Source organism: Anas platyrhynchos, chromosome 13, assembly GCF_047663525.1.
Source record: "Anas platyrhynchos isolate ZD024472 breed Pekin duck chromosome 13, IASCAAS_PekinDuck_T2T, whole genome shotgun sequence".
In the NCBI taxonomy this organism is placed as follows: domain Eukaryota; kingdom Metazoa; phylum Chordata; class Aves; order Anseriformes; family Anatidae; genus Anas; species Anas platyrhynchos.
The window spans coordinates 1,886,902-1,903,161 of NC_092599.1; the positions used below are offsets into that span (position 1 = coordinate 1,886,902).

Here is a 16,260-nt window from a genome sequence, read left to right on the forward strand (position 1 = left end):
ATACAGCTTGGATTTCAAATATTGCCAGCAGCAGGGCATTCAAGTTTGGCGGAAGTGATTTGGCAGGTCTGAAAAGCATTCACACAGGGTCTTACAGTTCTGGCATACAGTACAACAATATGCAATCAAGGCAATTATTGCTCCTTTATGAGGGCATTTAGTGCATTGTACCGTGTCTCTCGAGCTCCTCACGTTCAATTCTAAACCAGCGGCAGTGGTTACGCGGAACGAAAATCATGTTAATTACAGTCCATTTGCAAGCAAAAATCTTATCTCCTGTGGAGGCATGTGCTAAATCAGATGAGTCTCACTACTGAAATGCTACACACACCACAGAACAGCACAGGCCACTGAAGGTGGCAGAGACCTTTGGATTCTGCTCAGAGCAGGGGCAGCAACAGGAGGCTTCCCAGGACCGACCCGTTGGGTTTTTGATGCCTGTTTCTCTATCCTGCATTTCATCAGCTTCTCCAGTGATAAATCCAAAACTACTCCCAGTCACCTTCTTCCTCTTATGATCTTTGAAAGTGGTTTCCAGGATTAGTTATCGCATCACCTTCTCTGGGATTGCGATGATCCTGAGTAGCCTGTGCACAGTTCCTATCTCCCTCCCAGACTCAGCTCTAGCTAAGGCTTTCCTACCATCATCCCAGCACGCTCAATTCTGTGCACATGGATGGCTGTACAGCAGTCACTGAAATGAGCTGTTCACTGAGAAGCAAGCACGTGCTTAAAGGCTGCTGGAACCAAAGTCTCAGTGCTCTCTTTTCCCACTGCTTTCTTCTTTCCCCTCTCAAAGAGGATCGGTAACTTCACAGCAGAACATCTGCTTGCTTTAGGTGTAATTTTAAAAAAGCCACTTCAAATGGTGATCCCACCACCTTTTATATGCATTGAAAAGACTGCAAGATAACCGGACTCGTATTTGTCCAGCAACATACAAATACTTTTATTGGATTACCTTAAAGGCCAAGGAAACCAGTCACTTATGTATCCATATAGAAAGGGAGGGGATTAGAGAGACTGATGTGACAGCAGTGACTGCACAAGCTACGTGAGCACTCTTGCTTAGCAGTCAGACTGTACCTGCAAATCCCGATTGTGGTTTTCACAGAGCAGCTGCAAGAAACGGAGGATGGGTTGCATTATTGAGATCACAGCACTCATCTCCAGGTCATCTTTATTCTTGTCTGCTGCTGGCTGTGCTCCTTCCCCAGCCGAATAATGGTCATCAGAATCAGCTTCCCTCCGGTAAGTGCTGTAAGCCTTTCTTGTAGCTGCAGAGGCCTCCAGTAACTGATCCCGGACTTCCTCTGTAATTTGGGTCATCGGCTCTCTTGCTAAAATACATAAGAACAGAGCTTCCTCAGGCAAACTGAACGGAGAGGATGAGAAAATCTATTCACACGTTTCCCATTATGGTCCCACACACAGGCTGGCTATTCACCAGCAGCTCTTTCTGGTCAGTACGTTTAGTGTGATGTGAGGGTCCTGAGTTTAGAAGGATGTCACGTCATCTCTTCACACCTTTTATGCAAACCACATTAAAGTTACAAATTCCAATATTAATTGGTTAGGGAACACACATCTAGCACTAGCAGGAGTTATAATAAGAGCACCTGCTCTAGAAGAAAATGAGCATTTCTCCAGTTTTTGTTAGAGAAGGCACTGACCACAACCTACAGTCCAGGGTCATTACTACAAATCAGATTTGGGCAGCTTGTCACGAGAGACAAGGTGGCAGAGTCTCATCTCAGAAATACTTTTCATCATTTCACTAGTGCAATCTCACAAATGGATGAAGAGGGGATGAAGCTCTTCAAATCCCAAGCCAGGGCACCACTGATCTCTGAACTTTGCTCTGTGGGATCAGAGATCAGAGCATTATTGCATCAGTTGAAATGAGTTCAAAACAGCACTTTACTCCCTTGCCACTCTAGAAAGGGAACGACTGGGGATTACCTTTTTTTCTTGTCGGTACATCTCTGTCTGAGTCTTCATCTTTCTTTTTATTTCCTAAGTCACTAGTGTTGACTGTGACAGTAGCCTTGATTTCTTGCTGTGCTACTTTCATGCGATCATAAAAAACCTTAAAGAACTTCTCAGATTTCTTATCTTCTGTTAGTCGGCAGAAGAACGAATGCTACAAGAGAGAGAGGAACAGGGTAGATATCTTCATACAGAGGTTTGAATACAGATGATTTCACCTTTCTGCAAGGTGTGACATCCTGAAGGACTGGAAAGTTAATTAGCTTTCAGTAAACTGAAACCTAGAAAAATGGAAACTCAAACCTTATTTTTAATGAAGCCAACATTTCTCAGCTATGGTAGCTCCCTTATTGATAACTTCTGAATGTGTTTTTAAAGAAGCAAGTGCAATAAATCATGCTAGCCCTCATACATTTAGGCGGCATACTTTTCTCTCAACAGCAGAATAAAGTATAACAAATCAAGGTAAGGTAAGGACAAAGGAATTACCTATAATTCGATTCTCAGTTCAGAAACAAAACAATATGAAAAAATACAGAGAAAGCAGCAGCCTGCCCAGCCTGCCCTCCCAAGCTTCAATCAAAGGGACCGTGACTCATAGCATGCAGCAGTCGATATTAATCACAGTCCAAAACCGTACAAACAGGGCACATGTAACAAGGGATATTTTGTGCTAAGTTTCCGCTGCCCTGTCTGCAGACTTCTTAAAACCCCTTCTAATTCCTACTCCAATATGCCTGTAAGTGACAGAAGAGCTCAGAGCGCTGACTGGTTTCGAGAAGGTTTATTAATGCTCATCTGCCCATACGCACAGACAGAAAGCTGACCCTAAAGTAGAAGGGAATACAAATCACGTACAGGTCAAAAGGGAGCCAACACAGTAAGCCATCAGACAACTCTTGATGAAACCAATATACTGTTACGTAAATCAGGACCAGAGCTTAACCATGACTGAAGGATGAACTTGTAAGTGGGTCACCTTATGCAGAGTATTATGAAATTAGTTAGCATTCTGCAGCGGCTCACAACCCAACAGCTTTACATGATGAATAGGAATGAAACCCGATTTATTGAAAAAAAATAATGAAAAATGGGAATAGCAATCCATCCTGCCTGCTTTTCAGAGCACACAAGCCTGTCTCTCGGACGCCTGCCTTTGATCATGCCCGAGCAGTTGCAGTCAGGACACCGCTGAATGACTTTGAAACGCTAAAAAAGTTGCTGCTTTGATTACAGACAGAGGAGGAGTGCTACTATTTAAAGAAGCTGGTCAATACTCACGTGAGACAGCCCTCCCACCTCTGCAATACTTTCCACCTGCCCAAGGCACCTCAGGTAAACTTTAAAGAGTTCATTTGTTCTAGCGATTATCAGAGGATGGAAAGAAGAGCCCTGCACGAGCATCGCACGTCTCCGAAGCCACCCACACGGATCCTTTCTCCCGACACCTGTTCAAATACTCGATTAAAGTGCCACAGAGCACAGCAATTAGTAGCACCAGGTACCAGGAAACCAATGCAGTAACTTCACCTTCCTTTCCTCTCCATCACCCGCTCTGCTCCTAAACAATGCAACCAGAAAGCCCTCTGGCAGCAGCAGATCCCCTCACACCTTCGCACTCGGGCACACTTGGAGTTAGAGAAGGAGAGCGACTGGTGAGAACCAACAGGGAGCCACCAGCTTCTGACCTGCCAACAGCCACAAACGAGTAACAGAAAAGGGAAAAATCAAAGGAGAAGTTTCAGGACACACGCAGTGTTATACATGTAAATGCCATCCACAGGGACAATAAATTCATGGTGGAAACATGTTGATCCCAAAGGTGAAGATGTGTGGAAGCGATCCAGGTCTAGGAGATGTAGCTGGGAAGCAATAAAGGTTCCCCCTGAGCTCTCACAAGGGCCGAGCACACTTTCACTGTCGGGCAACACTGCAAGAGGTGCACCCTGCCAGCAGGCTTAGAACAGCACAGACACCATTCAGGGCCCTGGGACACGACACGAGGTGACTTGGGTGCCCAGTTCATTTGATAATATTTGCAGAATTATTCTCTAATCCAGGATTTTATATCAAGTATTCCAACATTTTCTCTCCAAACAGCCTTTGACTGACAGATTACTTATCCAGGTAATATTTTTATTCTACACTGGTCCTTTCACGCGACCAGAGACGATGGCTAGTGCCCTGTCACACTGCACTCCCAACCAAGCGATGCCATAACGTGGCTTCCCTGAGCTGCTGGCCCGTGACCAAACCCAGGTTCGCTCTTACTGCCTGTAAGCACAGAGGAAGGGCTGGTATCTAAGCTGCACCTTGGAAATTTGACTCTCACGGTATTAAACAAAGCACCTAACAATAATATTTTACAGACAGACCAGCACGAACCATCGGTTCTAGAAAGTGTAACCGCTTTCTGAAAAATGCCCTGATTTGCAGTTCAAGCTGGTGACTGCCGTCACCTGACTGCACATCTAAAGAGCCTGCACAGGAAGATTTTCCCTGTGATGAGCCAGTGGTGAACCGTTCTAATGAACCACACCGAAGAAATACCTTGCATGCGAGTAATTGTTACTTGCTGACAGGCTTGATTTTTCTCGTCTTTTCGAGCTTCTTAACTGACTTTCCATTGCACTTCAGAGAAAAAACAAATGAAACGAACATTTCCAGTAAAGCATTCTTGTGCGTGCTGTGCATACGTTCAATGGTTGTCACAAAATGATTGTTTCGCTTTAGGTCAGGATGCCTAACACCTTCACACATATGAATCAACCACATGCCAGCTATCAAAGGCACTGTTCTTTAAGAGGTGCGATCTTGCAAGTTGTGCTCCTACAGGTAATTGGCGGTGCTAATTATGGCAGAAATCCTTAAACTTATTTTCAGATATAGCCTCAAAACCAAAACTGGGAAAATCTCCCTTTTTAACACAGAAGTGGAGCAGCCATTTTACATCACGGCGTGCCAGGATCCCGGCTCGTACACCACCGTGCAGCCACAAGCAGGAGTGCTGTGCTTGGAACACGAGGACCTGCAAAGCTCTACCTGAACGCAGTGCTCCAGAAAGGCACTCCTGATGTGCTGCTGATACAGCAACGTTTAACCTCGCCTCCTCCTTTGAGGGCTCCCAAAAATCCCTGCTGACCCTGCAGCCAAGTGTTTCTCCTGCCCTCACCTGTACCGGGCAGAGCAGCCCACGCTGGCTCCTCCAAGCTGGGACTTGGGGCCTCCAGGAAAGCTGCCAGAGACCAGTGCAGAGAAACGTGGCCCCTTTCACACCTGTACCTGGCCGTTCCAGCACAAGGTACCCCAGGATGCTCAAAGCAAAGCGAAGGTATGAGCTTGTTTTGTACTCAAGGAGCTGGCAGGGGACCAGCTCTCTGCTCTGACGGAGCAACGTACGACTATTTAGTTGCCCTGACACTCACTGCCGTTGAACACGAGACATCACATGGCACGAAGGAGATCATGAGGTTTGTTTTATGAATGCTGGATTCAGCAAGCGCAGCTCCACGAGTGCCCGCACCTCCACGAAACGCAGACAGCTCCGGAGCACATCCACCAGCCGACTGAATGAGCAGAGACTTCTCTGATGCAAGTAGCAGAGATAACGTGACTGCAATTAATTACAGAGCCACAGAATGAAAGAAACTTTGACAACACGCACACAAAATCCAGAAGCTTCTCACACGCCAGCCCGATCACAGCACGTAAGGGTATCACGCAAAGACTTCTTAAACACTTTTAAAGACGGAGCTACAGCCACCTACACAACGCGTTCAGACCTTCATGGCTTAGCTTTCATCTGGGGCAATGGAAAGGGCTTTGCTGATCTGCACAGGAACACGAGGGGAAAACCTCCTCGCATGAAGGTCTGTGAGCTGTAAGCCCTGCTGGTGGCAGAGGACACATTTTTGTGGTGTGCCTGTGCTGTTTCCGTGCCGGCGTGGAGCCCTGGGCAGGCAGCAGTGTGCTGCATCTTCTAAAAGTATTCAGTATCCTGAGTGGTACCATGTTTGTTTCAAGGGGGTGGAAAGAAGAACCCAGCACAAACTTCACTGGTCTGCAATGCGATGTTGAACCCTGATTCCTCCTCCTGACATCCCGTGGTCAGTTAAGCTACCAAAGAAGTAAAGCAACCAACAAGGGCAGGGACCAGGAAACCTGTGCAGTAACTTCTCCTTCCTTCCCTCCACCACCCATCTCTGCTCCCGAAGAAATCCACCCAGAAACATCATGCAGCAGAAAATCCCCCTTTTACACCTTTTCAGCTCCAGCACACTGCCTTGGAGCTTAAAAAAAAAGGACATGAAGTAAATAGCTCCAGCAGCAATTATTTACTGACGTTTTCTACTTTATTTCACCGGTCTGTGCATTTTGCAGGAGCAAAGCTGAAAGACCAGTGACTGATCTGAGCAGAAAATAAATCAAAAGTGAAGTTGAATTTTTGGTGCCTTGGTTAGCTACAGTCCAGGCCACCCCCGAGCACCACCAGCCCGGAGGTCTTGCTCATTAAGCAAACCTGAAGTCGTGTTTAAGTAACGCGTCTTTTCAAGAAAAACACCCCCTTGCTTTAGAAGGCATCAGAGATGGTGAACTCTGCCTCTCTGTAGTGGTTAATAACTGTTAGAAACGTGTGCTTAAGTTCCTCTGTGTCACAATTTCCAGTCACTGCTTTATTTATTTATTTTTAAAGACTCTCCCTCTTCCATGGTTATCTCAGGAGCTTGGCATCTTTTCCCCTTCAGCGCGTTTACACACAATACTAAACATTTACCTACCTTGTGCTAAACCGAAAAAATATCTGAGTATTTTTTCAAATCTTGCTTGTTGGCATTTTATTCAGAATTCATTAAGCTTTCAGTGATTCCTACTTCACTGCACCACAGCACTGCTCGATGGGGACGAGCAGCCAGCTGACGGCAGCTTGCCCTCAGCTCTCCCTTCCCAAGGCCCATCCATCCCGCTTTGCCACCTTCCCCTGGCAGGTTCCTGCCACCCAGGTCTGCCCCCAAGCCACAACCAGCAGCTTTGCTGCCTGAAAAAAGGGCCCAGTGGCTGGGGGGGGGGCACCCAGCAGCCTGGCTTTGCTCCCCAGCCTCAGTGACTGTGGCCGGACTGTATGTGCTGAGATCGTGTTGGGAGAAATACAACTAAAGCTATCAGCAAACGCTGGGTTTAAGATACATCTGTCCAGATGCGTGCTTCTTCCTGAAAGAAGGGCGGCCTGATTTTAGGAAACATTTGGCTGCAGCACCCGAGCAGGGCTGGCTGCCATCCCGCAGGGGACGGAGCGTTTTCTGCTCCACGCCCGCTCACGGAGCTGCTTCACACCACGGCCATCCAGCCCTGCCAGAGCATCGCAGCCCATCCCAAAGAACTCCCCAGGAAAACAAATATTTGGTTACAAATAAATAGAGGAAAGCCCCAGCAAACACCTCGCACGCATTCAAGCGGGCTGTTGTCATCTCCCTCCCCGTTCCTCTAACGTCAATGAACAGAAAGCGTCCTATCAGCCCGGCGAGTCAGGGCTATTTCAGAGAGGAAAGTCCCTCCAGATACGAGAGAGAGATCAGCTCTCTGGCTTGGGTTCAGGACATTTTATTCCAACGCTAAAGAGAAATTACGATGGGGATGTTAACGTGCCTGGGTTACCCGGACAGGCTGCCAGCAAGAACTAATGCGAAACTTCTGTGCTACTTCGTGTTTGCGGAACGAGCTTGCCACCCCCGTACCATTTCTTACGGCAGGACTACTTCAAAGCAGCCACATTTTAAGAAGAAGGGGAACTGCACCGCTAACACAGGCACCAGATTAAGCACAAACACCAACCCTTTATGTTCTGCCTAAACATATCACACGGGGTTCCGCCACAGAATTTAAAACCTAACTTTTCGTTCTCATCCCCTCCCCTTTCATTTATTTATTAATATAAACGATCCCCCCCTCTGTAACCGAAACCTTCCATACATCCTGGCTCCCCGAAGAGCCATCACCCCCGGGCAGGAGTGATGAATATCATTACTCTCGCGGAGCCGAGCGAAATGGCAGCTGAAATAACTCAGGCTGAACGTACTTCACAGCTTGAAACAAACCCATAAGGAAAATCTGCCGGAACACCTCAACTGACTGTGTTTTTTGTTTTGTTTTTTTTTTTGTTTTGCAAACTGGAAAATAAACCGTGTCCTGAAAGCAGAGGGGGACTTCCACTCTGTTTTCCACGAGGAAGACAAACTCCCTCTGCCACGGGCACCCCACGTGCAGTCCTGCAGGGCTCACCCTCAGCCAGAGCCTGCCCTGGGCACGGAGGAGGTTGGCAGCGGGTGAGGAGCATGCACAGCCCAACCTGAGTGTGCACAGCCTGACCCTGAGTGTGCACAGCCCAACCTGAGTGTGCACAGCCTGACCCTGAGTGTGCACAGCCCGACCTGAGTGTGCACAGCCCGACCTGAGTGTGCACAGCCCGACCTGAGTGTGCACAGCCTGACCCGGGCACACACTCGGCTTTCCCAACAAGCATTAAATGAAAGCAGCGGGGGAATCGCACCACTCACATCATGATGAGCCCTTGCATCCTATATGTTTTCCTATTGTAACACCCAAAACCCCGATGCGGTTCGGTCCTTTCACAAGGGAGGAGCAAAGCCAGGACCGAGCACGGGTCACCCCCTCACAAACACGGCCCCAGCCCCGCGCCCCCCGGCCAGCAAGGTGACGCTGGGTGAGCAGAGGGAAGCGCAGGCTGGAGGAGGTACAGGTAGGAACGTGACTTGGGTTCGGGGTTTAAATCCCTCCGAGCAGGGAGCAGATGGCTCTCCCAGCGTGGGAGACTTGGGGGCCCGACCTGCTTTCAGCACGGAGCCTGATTTGAGTTCCTCCTGCGTGCATGTGCGAGCACGCACCGGCGGGTCACACAGCTAATCTGCGCGAGGCTCCTGTGTGGCAGGAGCACGAATCCCACTTCCTTGGTGAACCAGCGAGCTGTGTGTAGGTGTGAGAAACAAGGAAGTCTGCAGACTCCCCAAAAGAAAAAAAAAAAAAAAAAAGTGTAAGATCTTCTTGAGAGACAGAGGAATTAAAGAAAACCATAGCAACAAGTCAGTCCACCTACCCAAACCACCCACCCACCACCAGTTTCATTTGCTGACGCACTTCAAAAACAAGCTGGCTCCTACCAGCTCTGGAAGGTGAGCAAGCCCTGAGAGCTCATTAAATTCCCTCCTCAGCTACTCGTGTGTGCCTGCAGCTAGTGAGCAAGTGGGATATAAATAGAAGTTATATAACATCTCTTTGTTGATTCCTGTGCTTACCAAAAAAAAAAAATAAAAATGCAGCATGACCTTGTTTTTCTGAATAGCTTGCCTCTGCCTGCTTGTGGAGGACTTTAATCCTGTTAGGGATCATCTTAAAAGTTGGATGTGGACTCCGTGGAGGGGAACAGGGAGAAGCACCGACTCCCATCGCCACGCCGAGGGAGAGGCCACAGGAGAGGTCTGTGGTAACGCCCAACCACGAATGATGTGGTATTCGCAGCTACCGAGACCAGACGAGGAGTAAAGCAGCCGAGCTCTGGGGTAGCACATCTCCCTTCCTGCCCGCATTGCTCAATCACACACATGGGCATCTCAGGATCTACGTGGAAAAGCTCCCCGTTGGGTAAAAAGGCTGGAAGATGCTATGCTACGGGAGCACTGGTGGCCCCCAAATCCTTCCAGTAGCATCAGCTGCGACTGCCCCCAATGAAAATGAAATCACCTCTGTAAAGCAAGGGCAGTAATGACTCCTAACAGCTTTTCAGTCTCAGTGCATTATTACCAGGGCGTGTTTGTTTTTAACACGGTGGTGTCTCACGGCCAGGTGAGATCCAAGCCTCCCCTGCACTAACTGCATTGAAGCACACGTGAAGGAGCCCGTGTGCGCCCCAGGGCTTGCAATCTGCTCACCTGGTGACGATCAGCAGTGCATCGGGAGATGGATTTCCTCAGCACTCGCTTAATTGCTACTGCAAGTTCAACGCCTTGTTTTGAAGGTAACCCTGGGTTCTGGATGTGCATCGTGCTTCGTTTGGGAGAGCTTGCTCGCTCTCGGTCACAGCCCACAGTTCCGTGTCCTGCCCGATGCAGGTCTTCACCAAGATTTACTTTTTTTGTATATCATATTCAGAATAACATACTCAGAATGTCAAAACACTGTTATGGTATAGTTCAGCTTGAGAAAGACTTATGAAAATTGTGGAAGACACAGGTGATTACTTAATAGGCACTGACACCTTGCTGGTTTGGCATTAGTTTCCACAACAGCCATTATCGAAGCAATGAAAAAAGATAACAACATCCTATATCAAAAAATCCTGCCTGTTAAAAACAAACACCGGCACTTTTTCTCACGTTCTATCTGGATGAGGAGTTCTCAGACTGGAAATGAAGAGACTTTTTTTCAGGGACCAAAAGTTCTCAAGTGCTATTCACAGAAGCTTAGTGACCCAACAGTATTCTTGCCTCTGAAGCATTTACCCCCACGTACAGTTTTATGTGCTCACAGGTATCTGTGACTGCTGCATAGCCTGCGAGAAGTACATTTGGGTAAAAAGTCCAAACCACAAACCCCAACACACCGTTATGTCACTAAATCTATGTTTTGAATTACCGATACTTCTGTATCGTTTTGCCAAATTTTCTCCTGATTTTGGAGGACAACTGCAGCGATGGAGAAACACCCTAAGTGCCTTGGCAGCTACTAGGGCAGCACACATCCAGGCCAACAGAGAAAGGGAAAAAAAAAAAGGAACGGGTTGACTGGTGTGTTCCAGCTATTTCACTGCTGTTCTCCAGCATCACTTACCCTTCAGTTCTGTCACTGCTTCGCAGCCAGCGCTACAGGAGGCTGAAGGGCACAGATCTGTCTCAGAGTTACTGCCTCGTAAAAGCAGAGCTGTGGCCGGCAGCAATGGAGGTGACCGCTGGGGCTGCCACGTCTGCGCACTGCGATGGGCTGTGCCTCCCCGCAGCAGTGTCCCAGAGGGTTCTGAGAGGTATTGGAATATTTGTACTTAGCTCTGGGGATCGCCATGGCTCCCACGTTGTTCTTAGCACAAGGCCAGAACCTGGAATGCTTCTCCGCGCGTCTTGGCACTCTTAATGCCAAGACCCAAGCGCACTGACCAGGTGTCCTCTCTGTGCCCGGTCAGCAACCTGGGTCACTTGGTTCCTGCTGCGGTCCTGTGCACCAGAAATACAGATAGGAGTTGGACGAGTCTGGATTCAACTCCTTTTCGTGCAAATATGCAATTACTTCATAACAATCAATCATTGTTGGACAGTCTGAGGCACTGAGTTTCGCAAAGGAGACTGCAATTCACCTTGCTGGAGCTTGGTTGCTGGTGGTAGCACACGAGGAGAGAAGTCAGCCAAGCCGAAGCACGTTACATGGTGCAAGACAGAGCTGAAGGCAGGAGAGTTGTGCCAGTCCAGCCTTTTACCCAAACCCGTACTACAAAACCAGACAAACCAAGAGCCAGCTGAGGTGATTTCTGGTATTTTGCTCAAACCAAGAGCCACCCAAGCACTTGTGCGAGGCACAGCCCTGAACCCTGCAGCCACGGCCCCTAACCCTGGCCAACGCTCAGAAGGAAGACCCGTAAAACGCCCGGCTTCCCTTCGTGGGCTGAACCGCAGGGCTCTGGAAGCCAAGGCACCTCCGAGCCACAAGGCTTTCTGTGCAGTCACGCAGCAGAGGAGCCTCAGCACACACACAGTGAACAAACTCCTCACCTTGGCTCAGCCCGATGCTGTTCTCACGCTGATTTACTGCCTCTTGCCACACAGTGACGGAGGCACAGCCACGCAGGCTGACACCACAGCCGCACACCGCAGGCTCCTCGGGGACAGCCCTCGTGGTGGCTGAAATTGGCCACCGCCCTAGGTGTCCCTCCTGCCCCAGGGAGAGTCTGTGATCACCTCCTGCGCACGGGCAGCGACTGCTCACATTAAAGCCAGGAGCAAATCCCATTTCTGTTCTGAAAAATAATCACCTTTTCGTTGGTGCTGACTCCCTTTACCACGTGGGGTGCTTGCAGTGTACCTTGAAGAACTGTGGATGAAGGGGTGAGGGAAAGGCAGCGCTGCACGTCGAGGTGGCAGCTCTGCATCACATCGCTTTGGGGTAGCACTTAAAAATGCCTTCAATTAAGTTAATGTCATCAACCTCACTTTACCTTCCCTGGCTGAAAATACCAACGTGTGTGGGTAATTTGTCACATAACCTAACTTTCGAGAAGATCCCTAATTAAACCAGTGGACCAAACTCTCCACGGAGAGGTGGTTATGTAAGGGACCTTACTTGTCGGGAACTTCCATGGACCTAGGAAACCTGAAACTCCACGGAGGTGAAGCTGAGTATGTGGTGCATATAATTTTTATTTGGCAGATGAGAGACAAGTGCTACAGGAGAAGTCCTCAGCAATTTTCTTCGCTGTCATTCACTTGCTGGGATTGCTTTAACCGAGGCAAACTCGCTGTGTTGCAGGTTGCGCAAGGGACGGACCATCCTTTGATCTCTCCAAAGGAGCAGCAGCTCTGCGGTAAGCATGCCTATGAGCAATGGCAGCGGCCACGCAAGCTCCTGCGAAGCACGCCCAGGCCAGCACCTGCGGGGACGGGTGCCATACACCCGCTGGCAGTGCCCCAGCTGGGGGCACGCTGCTCACCCCTCAAATTTTGGAGCAGAGCACGGGGCCGGCAGGGCACCCGCCCTCCCAGGGCTGTCCCGCGCAGAACCGCTGACGCGAGCTCTCTTGAGGCGGATGCTGAGGGTTATATAAATTAATAAAGGGGTTTATATAATTTTCAGTTCAGTGAACAGTACCATTTGTCAAGTTAATTTGCTGCTCGGTTTTGACCCTGCGGTTCCACCTCCGCTCCTGCCTCGTTGCAAACGAGGGCAGGCGGCTCACTGGACACAGCTCAGGCACCACCACCGGCACCTGTTACCAAAGCACCTGGCCCTGTTCCCAAACACATTCAAAAAAAACAACACTGAAAAGCTTCCATCCAGAGGGCTCTAGGTGTGCAAAGACCTGTCTTTCTCCCCAGACAGTAAATTTATCACATCCACGTTCGCTCCCAACAACAAAACACCGAGCAGCTGGGATGAAACGTGCCGTACACTACCCTCTTAGCCTATTACCTAAGATAAACCAGGAATATTTTTTCTTGCCCTGCTTCTCCCCCACGTTCATTTTCTTAACAATACAATAAAAATCACTCCTGCCAATTATAATAAGGAACATTTCTAGATTTGCTTTTCTGCTAGAGTTGGCAACCACCTACTTTGCCTAGCCTTAATATTGGCCCTGCACACACGTAATGAGGCAGTAACACCTATTCCAGTTATCCCTTTCCAACATCATGGGGATCTGTTCTCCCACTAAAGCTCATGGGAGTCACCCGGGAACTCCCATTATTAACCATATTACAAACGTCATGTGCAAGTTCCTGTGTGTCAGTACAGACTTTTGCTTAACTTCAGGCTGAACTCATTTCCCGTGTGAAAACCTGGAGTTAAGAAAATGCCATGCAGGGGCGACATATTTCTGGCTGTACTGCCAAAAAGCCTTTTTACATAACCTGTCCCTATCCCACTAGTTTCCTATTCTCAAAGGACTGTAAGCAATTTAAGTTTAGTAAAAATTATTCAGATGGAGCACAGAATGAACTTATTCAGAATACTATAAACGAAGAGTTGCTAATAATAACCAAAAAAATCTGAAATGACAACGAGCTGTGTTGGAACCCAAAGACAAAGCTAGCCGACTTGGCTAGGGTGACTTTCACAATGACAAACGCATCTGATGCAAACTGAACACAGTTATTAGTCCAGTGACTGTAGATGACTCTTCCACTGACAGTTACTGGAAACTGCCATAGAATTTCAGAAAATCCACTCTGCAGGTTGCAGAGGTTGTGAAGCCCCACCTGATCTGCAAAACTCACAGAAAGAATACAGATTAGAGAAGGATCAGGATAAAAGACCACAGAGAGCACCGGGTTCATTTTCATAAGTGCACCTAGTTTCATAAGCATGTCTTGTTTCCATAAGCAGACAGAAAATGTTGCAGTGCTTTTTGTAAAAATAAAATCTTACTAAATAAGAGACCATCACGCTGCTATACCATTATTAAATCTGTACTGCAGTGAAAGACTGGTTCATAAAAACCACCAGATTTGAAGCTGTGCAGGCTACTGACTGCTCTCCTGCAGGGAGTACTGCCTCTGCAGAATTGCTAACAGCTAGGTTTCACCCAGAGCCTTCGGTATTTTCTGGGTGAGCAGATATGCCAGCTCACTATGCGAAGAGAGAAAAGCTTGGTTACATGAACTTACTGTCTCTGGATGCCAGCTTAACTTGGACATCATTCAGCAATCACTCTGGGAGATAGAGAACAGAAATTGTGATTTTACTAAAGAGCAAACCTCCAAGTTCACTTTGATTCACCAGCGTTGCGCCAGCTGTTCTCCCAGAAATTAGGCTTTGTGGTTGGTGTTTTTCTACGTTAAAGTTTTATTTACTTGGCTTTCATGACTCAAATACTACTGAAAGATGAGAGAGCTGAGTAAGTGCCGCTGATGTTGTGGTAGTCTCCAAGGGCCCTGACTGTGCTGGAGATCGTGCAAGCAAAGCAGGGCCCCAGGGAACAGATTAACCAAGGCAGAGGTAACCCACGGAACATTGCGCACGGATAAACCTCTTTTTTGCCTTTTGCTATTAGGCTGCTGGATTGGGACCACTTGTTAGGATATTTTCAGTAAAGTCTCCTCTGTGCTTCCCATGCATGAGTAAGAGCTCCTGGGTGTGTCCAAGACCTCAGCCTTACACAGCATTAGCTGTAGGCATCAGAAAGTGATTTGGTTCCTAAAACACTCTGTACTCAAAAGCAACCAGGTCCATAATCCCCAACCCCTCGCTGTTCCATTACAGCACGTACACACATGGACAAAGCAACTCCTGGCTGCCCAGAACATTTTTCTCAAGGTAAAGGCAGCCACTAAGCACTTTTTCCTGAGTGGGAAAGGATGGAAAATAGTTACTCTGGCTTGTCGGAAGTAACGTCTAAAAAGGCAGGAGAGCAGCAGAAATTGGCAGGACCCTAACGCATGGGTGTGAGAGCTCTGCCACTTGCTGTAACCACCGTACGACAACAGCTCACTCCTAACCACGTAATTATTTCACAGATTCCCAATTTGCAGCAATAGAGAGCAAATGCAAACTTAAAAAAACCTCGCTTTTTGGTGAAAGAGGTGTCTCTGGACGTGGATGGAAGATTTCCCTGTTTGTTTTGACCCAAGGAGCTGAGAAGTCTGCTTCCAACTCTAACAACAATTCGTGCACAGCAGGGAAGTGACTGCTCACTCCATTAGTTCTGGGTTCCAGGACAAGCAAAGGCTCTCTCCATTTCAGGCTGGTGCAGAATTTGTTTTTCCTTCCAGCACAGCAGTGTGAGGTTACCTGAGGCTACCTGTGAGCGAGGAAGATGAAAGCTCAGCTTCCTTCAGATCTGAAGAGAGCAGGAAATTGAAAGGAGTGACTCTCCCCATGGAATGTTAATCCTGTCATTGCATTTTAAGATGACATGGGATTTTAAATGCTTTGTTCCCACTTTGTCTTTTGCAAAGAAGCTTCGCTCTAGAGCACATATACGGGGAAAAAAGAAGGTACTGATTACAGAGCCGAGATGAAGGAACCCAAAAAGATTCTCTCCCCTCTCAGCAGAAGTTTGTGCGAAAACAAGGTGGTCCTGCTGTAGATGTAGTTTAAGTTTTAATCATTATCATCAATTATAACCAGTCGGAACTCAGCCTCATGTTGCACTTGATCAAGTCTCACCACACTGTGCTACCCAGAGGAAAGTGCTGCTCTTTTGCACATCTCTGGTCAGGTTTTACACAGACCTTTTCGATAGCATTGAATCTGTTGCTGCTGGCAGGCTGGTTTTCCATCAGATCAACTCTCTCCACAGCTGCACAAGCCATACAAAAGAGGGGACAATCAGAGCTAACCAGAACGGGATGAGCTGTTTTGGCTAGAGCCCACAGTTACATTAGATCGAGCACAACGCGGAACACTGCCCCTGGCCTGTCCCACATTTATCACAGAAGCTGCCACAGAGGTCTAGCGAGAATAACGTTGTCATTGTGGTGGCTCTTAGCCACTGCAACGATACCAGAGACCGACCGCATGCTTTGCGTAGTTTGGTTTTCAGGACATTAACAAATAAAG

At 48.1% G+C, this 16,260-nt stretch overlaps 1 protein-coding gene across 9 annotated transcripts in view; it reads right to left on the reverse strand.

Moving 5' to 3' along the window:
- The window catches only part of ITPR1 (inositol 1,4,5-trisphosphate receptor type 1), a 163,626-nt gene that overhangs the window by 41,474 nt on the left and 105,892 nt on the right, over positions 1-16,260 (reverse strand). For all 9 annotated transcript variants that reach the window (XM_072044593.1, XM_072044592.1, XM_072044590.1 and 6 more), the window contains 2 exons: positions 1,963-2,143; positions 1,087-1,340 (listed from right to left, as the gene is read on the reverse strand). In XM_072044593.1, the coding sequence (XP_071900694.1) occupies positions 1,087-1,340; positions 1,963-2,143 (435 nt within the window). The remainder of the gene's footprint in view (positions 1-1,086; positions 1,341-1,962; positions 2,144-16,260) is intronic.